Raw genomic sequence first — 20,053 nt, 5'->3', positions numbered from 1 at the left:
ACAGATAATCTTAAAAATCTTGATTATGGCAGACAATTGGCCATATATATGATTCCATTTATATGAAATATCTGGAATAGTAAGTCCAGAGAGGCAGAAAGCAGATTGATGATTGCTCAGAAACTGAGGGGAGGGGAGAATAGAGAGCGATAGGAGTTTTCTTTTTGGGTGATAACGTTTTGGAAGTAAATACAGGTGGTTGTTATACTACAATGTAGGTTCAAAGGTCACTGAATTGTACACTCTAAAATGATTAATTTATATCACGTGAATTTCACTTCCGTAAAAAAGAATTCCTGACTAATCCAGAGACTTCAAGGGACTAAACCCTATCTGCCATCCAAAGCTCTCAAGTTCAAGCACACCAGAGGTCAATAGGCCAGCCTCTCCTAAAAAACTAAATTTAAATTAGAAAGTTTGAACTGAAATGAAACTAGTATTTATGGTTTGGCCCACCCGTTACCTGGTACTGCCTACTCACTTCGAGCCAGCCCCTCCGACAGTTAGGGAAAGCCCTGGCCAAGTGACTCGGTTGGTTGAAGCATCATTCCATACACCAACAGGGGTGTGTGTTCAACTCCCAGTCAGGGCACCTATCTAGGTTTTGGGTTTGATCCCTGGTCAGGGTGCATATGGAAGACAACCAATTGATTTTTGTCTTCCTCTATCTCTCTCTCTCTCAAAACACACACACACACACATACACACACACACAAATAGGGAGAAATCAATTGGCTTAAGTAGAAAAAATGTCCTATCATTTTATTAAATATAAAATTGTATAGGTGCAATACCTTTGAAAACATGATCTTGTTAATTCTCACAACCACAGATGTATTGAACAGCTTACAGTTGTGAAGTTACTTAATATCACATCATTAGCAAGTGTCATGATAGGACTGGCCATGAAACATACCCCCACTCTTTTATATTAAGATGAACAGGATCACATAAATACAAATTTTATTATACCTGGAACAATGTTGATTTGAGATCTAGGAGTTATGTGCATAAATGATATATTTTTAGTTTCTATGTGGCAAGAGAGAAATTATTCCTGCTCTATGCCATTAGAACATATGGTAATTCTTATGAATTGTATTTTAATTATAAATTAAATTCACTGCAGACTGGTACAACCACTATGGAAAGCAGTATGGAACTTCCTCAGAAAACTAAAAATGGATATGCCTTTTAACCCAGCAATTCCACTGCTGGGACTATACCCTAAGAACACTAAAACACCAATCCAAAAGAACCTGTGCACCCTGATGTTCATAGCAGCACAATTTACAATAGCTAGGTGCTGGAAGCAACCTAGATGCCTATCAGTAAATGAATGGGTCAAAAAACTGTGGTACATTTACACAATGAAATTCTATACAGCAGAAAGAAAGAAGGAGCTCCTACCCTTTGCAACAGCTTGGATAGAGCTAGAAAGCATTATGCTAAGCAAAATAAGCCAGGCAGTGAAAAATACCATATGATTTCACCTTTAACAGGAACCTTTAACAACAAAACAAAGAAACAAGCAAAATATAACCAAAGACACTGAAATAGAGAACAGGCTGACAGTGACCAGAGGGGAGAGAAGAGGGAATTTCAAGGGAGAATGGGAAGGGTTTACAGGAACAAATTTAAAGGACACATGGACAAAAACTAGGGGGAGGGTGGTATTGGGAGGAAAGTGGGGAGGGTTGGGTGGGTGGGCTGGAATGGGAGTAAAAGAGAGAAAACTGTATTTGAACAATGATTAAAAAAATTAAATTCATAATTTATAAGTTATTGTACCTTGATCAATTATTACCCTATGTCAGATCTTTCAGTTTCTCTAAGATAATAGTAACATAAAAGAGCATATTTGTTTCACTTTATGAAGTTAGAGATTATTTTGCAGCAAAGAAATTGGTTTCTCTTAACCAATTAAGCAGCTGTCATTCATGATTTTATATAAACATTTTTGTAGTAATTTTTGTTTTCAACACCTATTGATTTTGATGTTAATATTACATATTTCATAAACTTATCTGTGTCAAAGTAATGATACAAATAAGCTTATCCCCAAAGTCTCATCCATTTTCGAGAACAGGTGGATACATATGTGGGTGTAATTTTATACAAATGGTAGCAATGTTTTTCCGTGCATTTCTTTTTCTTTTTTTAAAAGATTTTATTTATTTATTTTTAGAGAGGGAAGGGAGGGAGATAGAGAGAGAGAGAGCAACATCAATGTGCAGTTGCTGGGGGTTATGGCCTGCAACCCAGGCATGTACCCTGGCTGGGAATCAAACCTGCGACACTTTGGTTCACAGCCCATGCTCAATCCACTGAGCTATGCCAGCCAGGTTGTGCATTTCTAATTTATCTTTTTTTGTGACTCCTGGGTTTGACCACTTAGGACAGAACAACATATTAGTAAACAGTATATCATGAAGCAGCTGATACCGCAATGGTCATCAATCCCTTAAATACGATTCAGGTTATTCTCCATTATAACATTTCCACATACTTGCTCAAATCTCATCTGTTACTTTTCATTAGGGATTCAGGGGAGGAGGTGAATCTCACACAAATTTATGAGATCATTCTGAATTCAGTCTTTATAGATTGTTTCATAAATTTAATCAAGTACTCCATAAAGCTACACAGTATAGATGTATGGCTAAATAAACATACAAAACAAAGGAAAAGAAAAAAAAACCCACTAGAGATAGAAAAAAAATGCAGGACCTCTGGGTTAGGAAAATACTAGAACCTCATTGAAAGTGATTGGACAAATTGAAAAAAAGCCATTATCAACTTTTTTTTTAATTTGAGGGTTTGAAGTGAAGTGAAGCTTGATTTGTCAACAGGAAGATATGGGCTTTGCACCTCTATATATAAATGCTTGCTTTTTCCAACTTAGGGTCTACCCAGAAGTTGTCATTTGACTGATGCTTCTGACTTTGCTTGGGTAGCTTTAAAAAAAAAAAAAAAAGAACCTGTGGCCACCTGTTTCTCCACCACAGAGAAACTCAACAAGGCACTTTCGCTGATGTTTGGTTGGTGAAAATACTAAAAGATACAAGGATTTCACTTTTTTGTAAAGATTTAAATTTATTTTTAGAGAGGGAGAAGGCAGGGAGAAAGAGAGGGAGAGAAACATCAACCAGTTGCCTCTTGCATACCCTCAGACGGGGACCTTTACAACCCAGGCACGTGCCCTGATTGGGAATTAAGCCAGCAACGTTCTGGTTTGAGAGAGACTGCCCAATCCACTGGGCCACATCAGTCAGGATAAGGACTTCAATTTTCACTGGAATGTTGCATTTTCAACCAAATCTTTGCCTCCCTGAGTTTACAGAACTATAAGTTCAATCCTGCCTCTCTTCCACTGTGCTTCTGATATACTCCCATCATACCCTGTAAGGTTCCAGATCTCTCGGGATCTCTTCCCCACACTTGCCAGATTCCCTTCTTCCATATAGGTTTGTGAATTCCCATCTTCTAGTCTCCTGGTTCGCCTGCCCTGATGACAACCTGTCATTACTCTCCCATCTCCTTATCCCTCGTTTGGTGCTCTTGTAGCTTCTTTTCTGTTTCTTCTCAGATTTCTTTCTTCACTGTGTTATAGCTGCTTCAGTACCAAAGGAAAGGGGGAAACTTAGAGGTTACAAGTTGCTTGCACCTTCTGACCACGTATAAAGTATTTGGTTAAACATTCAGCTTTTGCCACAGCACCCTGAAGCAGAGGAGGGCGGAGCCTGTGGCTAGCAATATATACTGCTTGATGTTATCAAAAGTAAGGCTCAGAAGTGAAGAGACCAGCTGGGGTTTACACCTTCCACCCGCAAGTCAAAAGAATACTCAGAGAAAGTGTGCATAGAACTATATTTAGAAAGCACAGTGCACACTTGAATTTCCAGAACTTGTTCATTCAAGGAGAAGAGTTTTATTCAATCATAAGTGTGAAATATGGAAAAAGTAAGGCTCAGAGCCAGATCAGCTCAATTTTGGAAGGGAAGGGTAAATCTTATGGGTGGGCAGATAGGCTTGCTATCTCTTCAAGGTGCCAGGAAGGCATTTGATCTCCCCAAAGGCCTAACTTTTAACCAAATCTTTTCATTGCAACATTAAAGATTCATAGCTTTGATTCAAGTAATTTTTTCTCATCAAAATATAAGTTCGTTGCTTGAGAATGTTGTCATTTGCACTCACCAGGAAAAGGATAGTATTAATACCTTACAGAGTAAAAGGTGTTCAAATCTTTTCATGTTTTTGTGAGAGGCACAAGGAAAGAAAACTAGGACATCAGGGACCCAAAATGGGTGAAGGGTAAAAAAAAAAAAAAGAAAGAAAGAAATGGAGGTGAACAGAATTCTGCCAATGGGGAAGAGAATACAAAGTGAAAGAACTGGGACCAAAAACAACCCCTTAGAAAATTTAACCTTAGGGGAAAGCTATAAGGGAAAATAAGACTTTATAAGGATGAGGAAAGAAAGGCTGGGAAGTGAGTTAGAAATGTTGGTTTACATGTCAAGAAGAGTAAAACAGGTAGAGAGCATAAAGACACAGAAATGGCAAAATACGGGAATTTGATCATGCAAAAGAGAAGTGAAAATAAGGCATGAAACTTCACCTTGCAAGAAAATTGGTTCTGAAGGGGGCAGAAAAGAAAAAAGAATCTTCTGGTGAAATGAGGAAGGGCCATATCTGGAGGAGGGTAAATAAATTTGGAAACTGGAGTGAAGAAGGGCACATTGGAGAATAGTGGAATAGAGAAATTTGAACAATATTGGTATTTAGTTTTCAGGGTGGGATAAAAGCATGAATTCAGGGGTACTTTCTAAACACAGAATAGGAGAATAAATAACCAGACATAACACTTCTCTTTTCTGAGAAGGAAATTACAAAAAAATTATTTTAAATTGTTTAATTTGCAATATACATAATACTGGGATTGAGGTGCTTTCTGGTGGGAATGCAACCTCTCGTTCAATATGGAATAGGAAGGTCAAGTTCATGAAGATGTTCTGACATTCTTGGAAACTCTGTGCCTTTGAGATTTCTCTACAGTGGCTACAATGTGCATTTAATATATCTGTCTATATATGAGTACATTTACTTCTGGAGGCTGTGGAACAGAGATTACACACTTTGGGGCTTTTTCTAACATTTTTTAAAACCAGTTGTGCAAATTCCATTAAGCTAAATTGCTTCTTAACAGCAAGAATCCAATCTTCAATTGGGTAGTTTTCTCAGCAATAGGAAAAAAATTCACTCCCTACCAAATGGCATTCTGTTGTATGTAACTGGTTGTCTCTAAGTCCCCTAGTTTCCATTTGAATTCCATTGGCTTTTTAAGATGGTTACTGAGTTATTCAGATGGAAGGTCCATGCTACATAGTTTGCCACTTATACTGGGATCTTGTCCTATTATACTGTGAATCACTATCCATTTAATGTAGGATATTTTCCCCCTTGTAAAGTAGACATGTTCATTGTGAATTAGACTGCATCATCTCTAGGTTTCAAGAAATATGAACAATGCATTTAAATCTTGAGAATCATAGAATTAAAAGAAACCTTAGAACAAGTGTAAATTAAACCTTCTTATGTTAAAGACAGGGAAATTAAACCAGGGCCTGATGAGGGAAAATGACTTATCTGAGGCTACCTGGTTACAGCTAGACCCAGGATAAGGCTGTGTATTGTCTAAAAACTGTTTCATTTACTCTTTTTTTTACAAACCATTAGGTAAACTTTATGCCTGTGTCTTAAAGTTCAGATCTGAATGGCTTTTTTAGGCCCCAAATCAGGCTATTCCAGAATCTGTTTGCATAATAATTTCTAAGGATTTTGGTTAAGTGGGAAGAATGGAAGGAGGAGGAGTAACTCAGATACTCTGACCAGTGATACGGTCTGACATTAGTTTTCTAATTAATTCTGGAGGTGGACTAACCCCAATACTACCATAAATGAGTAAGAAAATGAGACTTACTTCCCAGCCTGGCTTGCTGATTAGACAACTGCATAAAAAAATTGAATAAGAATCATGAGTCCAGGTTCTTTATCTGGCCTATTCCTCTCTCTTTAGCTCAGCCTCTGAGCTTAGCAGAAGACAACATTTTGGGGCTTTATATATTGTTAGTAGGATTATATAACTCTAGGCTCTGGATAATTTTTTAGGACTACAACAATTATCATGATGCTTTTCATAAAGAGGACTTGCCAGGCAAATATTATGACAATCAGCAAAAATAGTTTAAAAGTACTATAATATTACAGACAAATGGGGAGTTAATCTTGGTAACTCTTAAGAGGAAAGTTCATGGAGTTTTATGGCCAAAATAGACAGTAACAATTCCTTCTGTCCGAAGATCTAGCTCAGATAGATTCAATAGTAAATATTACTAACCATAAGTTTGTTTTTCCTGGAAATTGTACATAGAATATTTATATATAAGCCACCTGGTCATCATTTATCTACTATGTCTATGATACTGGGAAGCAGTAAAACCACGCAATAATATAGACTTTGTGTTGTGAGTGCCGGAAATGAGATAAATGTTTCTTTGGGTGAAAAATCGGAGAGTAGGGGCAAAAGCGAAATACTCGGTTAGCTGACAACGGTTAGACAAGGAGTTCCCTCTTCGTAGAGCATTCTCTTCCCAACCGCACATTTTTTCTTTTTTCCACTTCCTTGATGATCACAGACCACTGGGTCTCTGCAAATTCACATTTTCACAGGGAGGAAGTCGGAAGTAGTTGGAGCGCCGGAGTCGCCTTGGGGGCAGACCAGCCATCTGCCGGCAAATCTCATCTAGAAAAGAAGCAGAGGGTGATGGGATAAGAATGGAGAAAGATCCCAAGGGCTCATATTTTAAGAGAACGAGAAGACTCCAGTGTTGTGGAGTAAAAACGGAGAGAAATAGATCTGAGTTAGAATCCCAGCCCTGCCACCTACTAGTTATTTACCACTTACTAGAAAGTTTCTTAATTTTTCTGAACGTCACTATCCTTTCCTGTAAAATAAGTATTAAAATACCTGCCTCATTAGTTTACTTGTAGTAAAGTGAAACAATGTATGCAAAGTACCTAGCACAGGTGGTCAATGTTACTTTCCTTTATGCATTTAGCTCATACTTTTTCTATTCAGTGACTTATTGAGTAGCAAAAAATGAGGTCCAATCACTATATATTTAAGTGTTTACCTTGTACAAATAGCTAACTTAACTAAGTCCCCAGAGACACTTGAAAGTGCTTAGAGTCCCTAATACTCATCCTCAATCTCAAGGTGCTTCCCTTGCAGGTGTCTTGCACAAAACCATTGGGGACAAGCAGCAAATTTCCTTCTGCGAAGTTAAGTACAGCTCTTACTCAGCAACTCAGTGCAAGGCGGGCTGCTGAGTCAGAAGTGGCCTGTCTGTGGTGCCCTCTCCAACCACAGCCACCTTTGGGGGCAGGCAATGGGGAAGGTGAGAAGTATTTTTGTTCCCACAATACATGGTCACACAGTTTTGACCCTTTTGTTTTTATAAAGTCTCTCTACCTTCATTTACCTTGAGAATTTCACAATGAGCAATGTAAAGGGTACTTTGGAAGTGGTGGATTGTTTATAATACAGCTGGTTTCTAAGTGCTCAGTCTATTTCTAATTGAATTATGTGTTTTTTCTTGTTTGTTTATTCTTTTGAGTTACAAACATGGCTGCAGACTAGTAGAATCTATTATTTGTAATGGCTGACTTGCCCTTTTTACCTGGAACCCCAGTGAATGATCGTCAATGCAACCAGAGCTTCAGAAATCTCTATCTATGTCCAGGAGAGATTGGGAGTTACAGTCTAATTAGAAAAAGATCTGGGAGCACTTTTTGTAGGGTTATGTTTCTATATTAAAATGCTGCTTTATTTGGATTACTTATTTGTGGTAACTTGGTTGAACGGGGACTGGTGGAAGTTAAGTGGGTGGTCAAAAGCCCTTCTCCAAAGCCAGACTTGGGATCAATTAACATTGTGTCCTTATTTAACTCTATCATAACTGTCCCTTCCTCCATCAAAAACACAGACATCATCTTACCTTTCATAGCTTCATGTTCTTTACAGACAAGACGGGAGCAGATCTCATTGTTGATGATGTACATGCGCCGTAAACTGCCATAGTCCCAATGTCATAGTTAAGGAAGGAGACAGAAAGAAGCATTGAGAAGAAGAAATAGCCTAAGCCTAGGATGCCTCTTTAATTCCTGTATTCCCCACTCTTCTTTATCTGAATTTCCTAGTTATTTCAGAAAATGGTATTACTCTTCTTAGTGATACTTTGCACAAATTTAATACTTTCTCTTTCCCACTATTTTCTACCTTCAGACTTGGATCTTTCATTTCAACCCTTTTTTCTATGAGGTAACAAATTCAATGTACTTGTGTTTCTCTCATGACTGTCCTTCTTCCATCCCTTTTTATTTGCCCTCTAGCACCTGGACTTGTTAGTCAGCCTGTTCTCCATATACCTCCACCCAGGCTCCAGGTTCTATCTGGTGCCTTCAGGAATAGCTAGGAGGGTTATGCTAAAATCTTCTGCCCCTCCGTAATGAGTAGCCACTGTGGAAGACTGAAATTCTGTAGTGGCTACTCATTGAATAATTGCCAATATGAAAACACTATCATGGAAGATGCTCTCTTGGTATTCTGGGGTCTCTTACCTGGTAAAGCATAACTGATGAACGCATTGCTTGATTGGCCGATGCACAGAGTAGAGTCTTGTGCAAGCAAATTTCTCGTCCCGGCAGTCTGAAGGAGCTTGGCACAAAAAAATAGGGAGAGGCATAACAAACAAGAAAAATACAAACAAAGGATTAAAGGGATGGAGGAGGACAGATAAAGTGGGAAAAACATACAGAATACCTTATTTTTTGGACTGTAAGACACATTCCCCCCAATTTGGGAGGAAAAGGGGGTGTCTCCTATAGTCTGAATGTAGCTTACCTGGCTTGCTGTGGGGGAGCCGGGGGGCAGTGGAGTGGGGTCACAGGTTATTAAATATTTTACCACATTTTTTGCTTCAAAATTTTTTCCTATTTTCCTCCTCTAGAACCTAGGTGTGTTTTATGGTCTGGCATGTCTTATAGTCCTAAAAATACGGTAGTCTCTACAGAGAATCATAAGTTGGGGCACTTCCTTCCTGGTCACCAAAGCAGAATAATAGGAAATTTACTAAAATGAAATTTAGGTGCTTCCCTACCTGTAAGCAGAAGTGGCTAAAATAATCTCTGAGGGCTCTTCTAGGTAAAAGTCCTTCTAGGGTTATCCAGGTGAAATTTCAAACCAAAATGCTAATAATCCTATTCTGAAGAGTGAGAGTTCTAAGATAGGTAACTATTTTTCAACCCTAGCTGCACATCAGAATTAGAGTACATTAGAGAAAGCAACTTTAGCCTTGATGTCTATAGAAATACTGAGTCTTTGCAGTCAGTTCCCAATGCCCTAACCAAATAAAGTCCAAAGGATTGTTTTGGGATCATGCCAACAGTGGTTCAATCTTTTGACCATGACTTTTAGGACAGGAGCTCATATCAAAATGCAAAGGTAGAGGCAGAAGAGAAGAATAAAGGATACTAAAAGTATTCTTTGAGAACAATGGGAAGCAAACTAGATGATGTACCCTCCAAAGAACAGGAAGGTAAGGAATCCTCAGGAAGAAAAAAAAGTTTAGAAAAAAGACATGCAAAAAACAATTATACCTGTGACGTTAATTTTATCATTGGGTGAGGCTGGAAGGAAAAAATTTTATTCAGTTATTATTAGTTCTAGAAGTCAACTACTCTGTAGTTGAGACCCACATGGGTCACCCATGCAGATAAGGAAACAGATGAGTTAATAACTCTTTAGCAGCTTCTAAAAGAAAACCCTTAATGCTTTATTTTGATTCACACAATTGAAGAGATTTAGAAGTTAGGATGGGAAATACGATTCTACCTTTCTCTTCTAGACAGTTGACAAATGTATTATATTGACAGTATCTTTGTGTTGTTGACAATAAACAAATTCAGTAGGGACTCAAGCAAAGAGCCTTATGCTCAGAAGAGCCTCATCCTGGAGCTAAAAAGACAAAAGGTTTTTGTCCTATAGAAGCTCTTCTGAAGAAATTTTCTTCTCTGTAAATCAGATACACCATTGTGTGCTCTTTGATAAAATTTATTCAGTAAAGAATAGCAAGGGCCATAGCCATAGCCAAACCTAACCCAGGGCCTGGTTAAATGTGGTACTAGTTTGTAGAATGGAGAACAAATCAAATAGCAAGAGGAGTCTTGAGGGAATAGACTGACTATGGGAGTTACCTGTAAAAATGTGATTGGAAGAGTTTCTAATAGGATACTACAGGAAGTAGGCTAGGTGATCCCATCTATTCCTTGGTTTCAGTTGCAAGTTTATGTGCAGAGAATTCTCAAGTTCATACTTCTAGCCCAAATCTCTCTTCTAAGCTCCAAACCTACAAATCCAGCTGCCATGTTATAAAAGAGTTCATGAATTTTTCAAACATCCTTCAAATCAAACATATCCCAAACTGATTTAATTATTTTTCCTTTTACCAATTCAAATTGTTCTTTTGTGAATGGTACTACCATCCACCCAATAGCCACCATTTACTTAATGGCAATCTGAATATTATCTCAACAGCCTCTTCTCTTTAAAAGACTTTATTTATTTATTTTCAGAGAGAGGGGTAGGGAGAGAGAAAGAGGGGGAGAGAAACAGCAACATGTGAGAGAAACATCAATCTGTTGCCTTTCACACGAATGGGCCTGCAACTCAGGCATCTGCCCTGACAGGGAATTGAATTGGCAACCTTTCAGTTCACAGGCTGGCACTCAATCCACTAAGCCACACCAACCAGGGCGATCTCTTTTTTCCTTACAGCTCACATTCAGTCCTCACTACCTCTACCTTATTTCAGGCCACCATCTTTTATTGGGACTAGTGCAATGTCATCCTCATCAGTTTTCCAATTCACAAACCTGATTGAAAACTTCCTTTGCATATACTATACTCTGGTTTTCATTCCCAGCCTATGCCTTTGCCCACATTATTTTCTTCACTGCAAAGCTCTGCTCTTCCCACCTGTATTCACTTGATTCACTTCAACTTGTCTTTCAGGAAGCAATTTAGCCAAATTGCCCTCTAGAAAAGCCTTGCCTAACTTCCAACATGGAATGTAGTCAAGGAGTCTTTTATATTTGTTCACTTGTTTATTATATTTGTTCATTTGGGTATCTTGTCTATTTCACTAAAAATACCTAGGAGAAGAAAACTAGTTTTGTTCACTTATATATCCCTGGCACATAAGCAGCAAAACCTGTTAGTTTCTATGTCCTTTTCTCATGTCCTACCACTTGTTCCTCATGGTTTTGACCCTAACCATACAAAAAACTCAGTTTCCCCGATATACCAAGCTCTGTTTTGCTTTCACGTGTTTGAACAGCTATTACCTTTGGCTGGAATGCACATCCCCTCCATGATTGCCTGGCTTGCTCCAGTTCTTTCAAAATTCAGTTCAACCATCACTTCTAGAAAGTTTTTCTTTATCTCCCCATGTATTTCTTTGTTTATCTGTCTTGCCTTTACTAGTCTTAGGAACTATGAAAGATCACATGTTGGGGTTTTGTATATCAAACACTTAGCACAGGGCCTGCTTGTTAGGGGATCAAAAATGTAATTAATTTAAATTGAACTGTTGGAAGGAACTGCTGCAGAAACTGCACCCCTGTCTATTTAGGATTCTTCACCAGCTGTACTGCCTTCTATAATGGGCTCTGGGGAAAGCCCAGAATGGCCCCAGTGGCCCTGGGATCCCAGCTCTGAACTCACCCAGGTCATCTGCGGAAGGCGTGATATCAGCCAGAACTGAAAAGGCACAAAACAGCAGGTGTAAGACGGGCTTTGAATTGTCAAGAAGGAAGGCAGCATGAAAAAAAAGGAGAATGGAGATATTAGGGCAAGGTCAAGCCTACAACTGGCTTTGTGTATTATCTCCAATGAGGTAATTGAAGTAATTGTGAATTTTTTTGCAGAGTATTTGTTTTATTGACATTATACTAATTTTGGGGAGCTTTTATCATTCATGCCTTATTTTAGCTATTAATCTACTTTGTTCCTCCTTCTAGAAGACTAGGGACCCCTCTTCCTTTTACCCCACTGTCACTCATCAATATGCCCACCATCCCTCTATGTCTTTCCCAGAGATAAAAATATAGGATTAACTCAAGTGCTGGAGTAGATATTGTGAATATTGAGAATCATGCCATTTTCAAAGAACTAGTAAAACTTACCTGTTTCATCTGTAGGGGGTTCATTTACCAGATCTGCAAAGATACAACACAGAGAATTAAAAAATACAGGTAGAAAGGGAAGCAGGATAAGGGATGATTATCTAAGGAGGCAAGAAAGATTGAGGTGAAAGCATGTGGATTGTGGGGGCAAATGTAAAGGACTCACAGAAGGAAATGGAGGAGAGAAAAAGATTGGACATGTTTACAGCATCGGTGTCATCTAAGATAAACAGTAAGCTCTGCATGGTTCAGGGTACCCACCAACCTCTTTTCTAGTCTTCGTTATTCTTTGTATAGACATCATCATCAATCCTCCTATCCCCAGTATGAAAGCAAAGAAATTAAAGGGGTAGCTTACTAGGATCGTCTGTGAATGTTTCTTGAGTCACTTGAGTTACTAAATAAAAAAATCAGAAAACATTTTCTGAGCACTCTCTTTACCCCTCCCATCCTCGCATTCCCAATAAGTGAAATTGTCTAGCACAGTGGCCAACACAAAGTATCCCACAATTGTTTTTTCTTTGTTTGTTTCCCAGCCCAAGTCCTTTCCTCTGTAACTCAAACAAATGTCATAGTTTCCTACTTCCATGAATATACCCATGCAGTCCTTGGCTTAGAATAACGTTTTTCCTTTGTCTTTTTAGAGGAATGAATAAACTAAACTACATGCCCATCAGATAATCCTCCACAGGCACCCCTTTCTCAGTTAGATTTTGGTTCAGCATTAGATGGCAGGAAAAACTTACATTATTTTATTGTACTAACAGATGATAATATATTTGGCTAATCTGAGTTAACTATGTGCCAGGCACTATTTAAATCCCTGTTTTTACAGATGATAAAACTGAGCAACAAAAGAATAAATAATTTACCCAAGATCATAGAACTTGTTAATAAGTAGAATGGATTGACAACCTTTTGCTATGCTTACTCAAAATGAAAATTATCTTTTCCTAAGACATTGATTTTGATATTTATAATTTTGATGTAATTGGATATCAGTCGAATGATATGCTCATATACAAGGGTGTTCATAAAAGGTGATGTTGGTAATTTTATGATGCTCAGTGAGAAGCAAGGTGAAGAGTGGGGAGGGTTACTGCATGTGTTAGTAGACAATGCCTTGCAATGAATTGATCTTGGAAATCAAAGGCAGGAGGAGAAGAAGTAAAAATAGTCCAGGACTTACGGTGGAATATACTGGGATAAACTAAGAAAATGGTATCTATCCCTGGCTGGTGTAGCTCAGTGGATTGAGCGCAGGCTGTGAACCAAAGCATCGCAGGTTCGATTCCCAGTCAGGGCACATGCCTGGGTTGCAGGTCATGGCCCCCAGCAACCGCACATTGATGTTTCCCCCTCTCTCTCTTTCTCCCTCCCTTCCCTCCTAAAAATAAATTAATTAAATCTTAAAAAAAAGAAAATGGTATCTAAAGCTGTAAATAATAGTACTTCCTAGAGCAACTTCATTTGAATTAAAAAAGCAAAATAACAAAGCAGTGTTAACATTGAAATAGCAAATATGGGATTCTGGCCAAGATGGAGGTGTAGGTAGATATGCTTTGCTTCCTTGTACAACCAAAAGAAGGATAACGACCAGTTAAAAACCCAAAACAACAAAAACTGCCAGAAAATCAAACTGTATGGAAGTCCAACAACCAAGGATTTGAAGAAGAAACATTTATCCAGACTGGTAGGAGGGATGGAGACAGGCAGCTGAGGCAGAGAGGACACAGGGCCAGGCAACGGTCGGCAGACTGGGCAGGCAAGGCAGCGGCTGGTGGACCAGGCATGTCCCACATTCATGTGCCAATAAACCAGAAGGGACAACTGAGGAGTGAGACACACTGCACGACCCAGGGTTCCAGCACAGGGAAATAAAGCCTCAAAACCTCTGGCTGTGAAAATCCATAGGGGGGTTGCAGTGGTGGAAGAAACTGCCAGTCTCACAGGAGAGTCCACTGGAGGGTTCCACAGGATGTTAGAATGTACACAAGCCCACCTACCTGAGAATAAGCACCAGGGCTGCTCCTGAAAGGACACAGTTTGCTTGTGGGAAGCAGGGGAAGTGACTGAAAGCAGGGCAAGAGCCCAGCAAACAGCATTGTGTTTTCTCTTACCCCTCCCCCACATACAGCACCACGATGCAGCAAATTGGATTGCCCCAACCTAGCAAATCCTAAGGCTCCACCCCTTAAAGCATAACAGGTGTGCTGAGACAGTGAACTATGGCCCAAATGAAAGAACAGACCAAAACTCCAGGAAAAAAACTAAGCAAGGAGATAGCCAGCCTATCAGATTCAGAATTCAAAACACTGGTAATTAGGATGCTTACAGAAATGATTGAGTATGTGTGCAAAATAAAGGAAGAAGTGAAGGCTATACAAAATTAAATACAGAAAAACATACAGGGAACAACAGTGAAGGGAAGGAAGCTGGGACTCAAATCAATGATCTGATGCAAAAGGAAGAAATAAACATTCAACCAGGACAGAATGAAAAAACAAGAATTCAAAAAAATGAGGAAAGGCTTAGGAACCTCCGGGACAACTTTAAATGTTAAACATCTGAATCGTGGGGATGCCAACAAAATAAGAGGAAGAGAAAGAAATTGAAAACTTACTTGAAAATATAATGAAAAAAAACTTCCCCAATCTGGCAAAGGAAATAGACATGCAAGTCCACAACACTCAGAGCGTTCCAAACAACTTGGATTCAAAGAAGATCACATCAAGACCATAATAATTAAATTACTAAGATTAAAGATAAGGAGAAAATCTTAAAAGCAGTAGGAGAAAAGAAGAGAATTACCTATAAAGGAGTTCCTATAAGACAATTAGCTGATTTCTCAAAAGAAATATTATAGGCAAGAAGGGGCTAGATAGAAGTATTCCAAGTCATGAAAAGCAAGGGCCTACATCCAAGATTACTCTATCCAGCAAAACTTTCATTTAGAATGGAAGGGCAGATAAAGTGCTTCCCAGATGAGATCAAGTTAAAGGAGTTCATCACCACCAAGTCCTCATTGAAATGTTAAAGGCACTATCTAAGAAAAAGAAGATGATCAAAATTTTTAACAGTAAAATGACAACAAACACAACTATCAACAACTGAAACTAAAAAATCAAAAACAAAAACAAACTGAGCAAACAACTAGAACAGGAACAGATTCACAGAAATGGAGATCACATGGAAGGTTACCAGTGGGGGGTGGGGAGAATGGAGAAAAAGGTACAGGGAATAAGAAGCATAATTGGTAGGTACAAAATAGACAGGGGGAGGTTAAGAACAGTATGGGAAATGGAGAAGCCAAAGAGCTTATATGTATTACCCACAGACATGAACTAAGGGCAGGGAGAGGGGTGATGCTGGAGGAAATGAAGGTACCAGGCAGAGAGGGATAAAGGGAAGGAAAAAATAAATGGGACAACTGTTTTAGCATAATCAATAAAATATACTTAAAAAAAACCCCAAATAGCAAACATCCCATCTATAATGATCCATCACTGTAGAAAGCTTATAGTCATAATCTATCTTACCCACTAGAGGTCAGCAAATTCACATAGTTTGGTTTGACCTTTTTTTTAACCTCAGTCTAAATGTCAGATTTAAATTGGATGAGAATAGCATTTTAATAAAGCACATCAGAGTTATTGATCATTGTGGTAGAAGCAAAACACAAAACATTATGAGGAAACTTGCCTCCCTCACCCCCCTTCCTCGCTAACTGCTTACCTCATCCCTTTTAAAAGAAATTCCAGACAGAAAAATCATTTGATCTGACAATAGAGCATTTTTGTCTTGAACACTCAGTATAAACTTTCTTTTTTCAGCACAACTATTGATGAAAGGAATCCAGGTCTCTTTCAATCCCACAGGATATTTAAAAAACCACTGACCTGAATCATTCCAGAGACTAGGAGGGGAGTGGAGCCTCTCGGGATGTGGTCCAGCCTGGCCCTGGTTCCCTTTCTCTAGCCACATTCCAGTCCAGCCACTCACAGAAACAGCAGGGGAGAGCAAAGGGGTTGAGCATGTGTCCCAGCTGTCTCAGGATTTCAGGACCCAGTACTGCTTTCCTGCATATCTTTCAGCTTCCCCACCTTCCCCGTATCCCTCGTCTGCCTACCTTTTCCATGAGCTTCCACTATGTAAATAACTTGTCTAGAATGTATGTCCTCTGAAAAGAAAGCTTAAGGAGACATTTTCATCTTATGTTATAATATTTCTGATAGAAAAGCATCACAAGGTCATAAAATAGGACTGGACCTTACCCAGCCCAGAGAAATGAATTCAGATGTTTGGTTTTACTGGCGCTGAAATCTGATGACCTAGGTTCAGAAATTTAGGGATTCAGACCTATTCACCCACAACAGAGAAAAAAACATTTTTATTTCTATATTTTTATCTTCTGTTCCGGAACTCACATGATATAAAAAATTATATCATGCTCCAGTGCATACATAAAACTGAAACAAGTTTAAAGATAATAATTTACTCTCATGATAGACTTGCGTGTACTCTATTTTTATTTTAATCTATTCTAATTCTTTTAAAAAATACCAGTTGGGATCCACTAATTTGATTTCATGACCTATTAATGGGTTACATACTGTTGTGCTCACAAGGATTGGGGAAAGTAAGAGATAAATTATAATTACTGTAGGGTGTGCACTATACATGGGTATAATGCTTACATGCCATGGGTATAATAACGGGCACAATAATTCCCATGTATAATGTGCACAAAACATGGGTGCGTGTTATACATGGGGCACATTATACATGGTGACATACAATATGTTGAATGTTTGGAGGCAGAGTAGAGATGCTGACTGGAGTTTCCTTGTTTAAGTTGAAGGAAGCGATCCTTTGGAAGCAAAAACTTTGGGGTTCTGTCCAATGGTGCTACAATCTCACAGTAGTGTTAAGATGACTTCTCATCCTGTCTTTGCATTTTAGTTTCTCCACTGTTATACATGGATAGGCAAATGCTTTCTGTTAGGATTAGTGGGCGTTTTTTGAGCAAGATAAGAATTGTATAGAGGAAAGCAGAAGCAAGAGATGGGCATAGAGGAGGTCTTGGGAAACATTTTTCAGTAGATTAAAAAAAAAGTTAAGGTTTTATGAATGGGATAATAGGATTGTGGAGACTAGTGAATTAGATCCTATTTCCCACACCTTGGCAAATATCTCTGTATTACTGACCATGCATTTATATAACCCCGATAAGCCCAGGTCCAAGGGTTTTCCTACCTTCTCCTTGACCACTGACTCCTAGAGGTGTCCAGTTTGTACCAAAGGGAGGAGAAAAAGAGATGTGAATGATTCCAGCTCTATACCCCCAAAAGCTTTTATGAGATAAAGCAGAAAATGATGGGGAAATGGTTGTACTTTATCTTTTTATGTGGTTCAATAAAAAATCATTCTGGTAATTAGTACTTCACACAAACATGGAAAAACTCAAGAAAGACAATGAATTCCTGAGAACCCCTGCTTCATTTACCCTGACTCAGCACATGCCTTCTTGCTCTCATTCCCAGCAGAAGGAATGGGGTCCTGTTCCACAGGGAGGGCCCACAGCCTTTTTCCTGTGGTCTGTCCTTCTGTCCCCACAGACATCCCACTAGCTGAACTGCTGAGCAAGGCAAAAAAAAAAAAATTGCTTTCTCAAAATCTCTATCTGGCAGAATAAGACAATCCAACAGAGTAGGATTTTTTTTTTTTAAATCCATCGTTCATTTTCTATGGCTGATCTTTTAACCAGCTTCTGTGAAATCTGTGAAGATCATTTTCCTTTTGTGTATATATATGGCACATATTTTTAGTGTGTGTGTGAATATATGTGTGTGTACACTGGTGCCAGTGTGTGTTACATGTTACTGTTTTTCTACAGGATTTAAATTTGGTCTAGTTTCTTATCAGGTGGTCTCTATATGTGTGTGCATGCATTTGTGTTATTAGCTTCTTTTTCCTTTGGTATTTGTTTACTTGGGTATTTATGTGTGTGACCCTCTTTTGGATAACATGCATTTATGAGTATCTTCATTTCACTTTAGTTTCATAACTCTTGGTGTATCTTTTCCCAAGTCTGAGGTCGTCTCTTGCCATATCCCTGCCCTTTTTTCTTTAACACAAAATCTATTCCTTTCTTCCCTTTCACAGCAATTCTGGAACTCAAGAGCAAACATCTCTCTCCCAGTTCCCCTCAACCTCCTTTCACTCCATTCTCTAACACATGCCTCCAGACACATGTATAGCTGGGGAGCTAGCATTTCATGAAGAAAAGAATAAAGGTAGAGACTCACCCGAAGGAATGATGAGTGCGGTGAGAAACAGCAGCACCTTGGGTCCCAAGAGCAGCATATCTAACAGGGTGGTGGGAAGAGCAGACACTGTAATGCTCAGACACATCAGCATCTTAGTTCTAGGAAAGGATGTCTGTGGCCCCTGTCTCTTTGTCCTCCCAGGAGCTTTCCTGGTCCCCCATATGATTCAAACTGTTATTCTCTTATCTTTCCCCCAACATTTAGTTCACAATTTAAATCCCATTCTTTGATCACTTACCGTTCTCTCTCCCCTTACTTATTTCTACCAAGTCAGGAGAAATTTTATGTTCTAAATGGTCCATACTTGCCCCTACCCTGTGGTTTCTTTCACCCCTAGGGTCTGATCTTATCTTTTCATGTCTATGTCTTGTATATATCATCTGCTCATTTTCGTGTCTTCTTTCATTTGAATTTCATGAATTCAAATGAATTGGGGCATCTGCTCAATTTTAAATTCAGTGACATTCCCCATTGCCCCCCTCCAACCCTTCAATGCATACACACATACACACACATGCACACATACAAATACACACACTCTCTGTCTATTCAGAGTTTTATACAATCAGACAACTCACTGTCTATGGTCTTCTGCTCTTTCCACCGAGTCCTTTGGCTGCTGACTGTGTCTCTCCCCTTCTCACGCTATTCCCACTTTGGCTGGAGAATAAGATGAACAGGGCCACTCCCTGGGAAGGACTTCAAATTTGGCCTCCTGAAACAATGAGATGAGGGAGAGTGAGAGAGAGAGAGCAAGAGAGGGAGAGAACAAGAGAGTGTGAGAGAGAGCCAGGCTACAGGAGTGCAATGAGGCTGAAATGAGAAGGGGGATGGGACTTTGCAGTCACTCACACCCTCATTCCAAAGGTTATGACCACATTGGTGAGAGATACTGCTGTTCCTTAGAAGGGTTGGCCCAAGTTCGTGTATGCCTTTCTTCCATGAGCTTATTTTCCCTCTCGCAATCTGGCGCCCCCACCCCCTACACCCCTTCCCTGGGGTTTCTTCTTACCTAATTGGTTCTACCTCATCCTTGGAATGTTTTACTGCACATTACCAGAATCTGTTCCTATCTATGACGATCTTCCCTGTTTGAATCATTTTTGCATTCTCCTTCCTTGCTTTGTTCTTTTTGGACATTCCTCTATTCAACACCAACAGATTTCTCTGTATCCCTGTATTTATCTTCTCTCTTTGCCTCTTTCTTGACCCATACATTCAGACTCTTGTTTTTTTCTTCTCCTAGAAATCCTATTTATTCCCACATCCAACCAAAAACAGACACTGTATGAGTTCTGTCCAAGAAGAAGGTTGGTTGTCTTAGGGTTGGAAAAAGTTGAGGAACACAGTACCCCCTGTATCATTTTGAAATGTGGAGGAGCTCTGTGAGAGGAGGTGCCAGCTGTAATCTGTCTTTTGGC

General features: G+C 39.2%; 2 protein-coding genes across 15 annotated transcripts in view; one reads left to right on the top strand and one right to left on the bottom strand.

The window, feature by feature from the left end:
* Positions 1 to 20,053, top strand: part of RIMKLB (ribosomal modification protein rimK like family member B) — a 127,823-nt gene that overhangs the window by 29,986 nt on the left and 77,784 nt on the right. The window lies entirely within an intron of this gene.
* Positions 5,717 to 19,432, bottom strand: MFAP5 (microfibril associated protein 5). Of its 14 annotated transcripts, none has more exons than XM_036019394.1 (10): positions 19,211 to 19,432; positions 18,612 to 18,671; positions 17,560 to 17,595; positions 12,662 to 12,700; positions 12,304 to 12,336; positions 11,843 to 11,878; positions 9,718 to 9,747; positions 8,680 to 8,776; positions 8,058 to 8,131; positions 5,717 to 6,802 (listed from the first exon to the last, which is right to left on the bottom strand). In XM_036019394.1, the coding sequence occupies exons 2-10, from the start codon at positions 18,667 to 18,669 to the stop codon at positions 6,690 to 6,692; spliced, it is 516 nt and encodes a 171-aa protein (XP_035875287.1). In that variant the 5' UTR covers positions 18,670 to 18,671; positions 19,211 to 19,432; the 3' UTR covers positions 5,717 to 6,689. The 14 variants fall into 14 exon arrangements, with proteins under 14 accessions (XP_035875287.1, XP_035875288.1, XP_035875289.1 ...); XM_036019395.1 differs by having other exon boundaries at positions 8,680 to 8,767; XM_036019396.1 differs by having other exon boundaries at positions 17,560 to 17,580.

Source organism: Phyllostomus discolor, chromosome 2, assembly GCF_004126475.2.
Source record: "Phyllostomus discolor isolate MPI-MPIP mPhyDis1 chromosome 2, mPhyDis1.pri.v3, whole genome shotgun sequence".
NCBI classification, from domain to species: domain Eukaryota; kingdom Metazoa; phylum Chordata; class Mammalia; order Chiroptera; family Phyllostomidae; genus Phyllostomus; species Phyllostomus discolor.
Note: the sequence above shows the minus strand (reverse complement) of the source record. Positions and strands in the feature narration are given on the sequence as shown.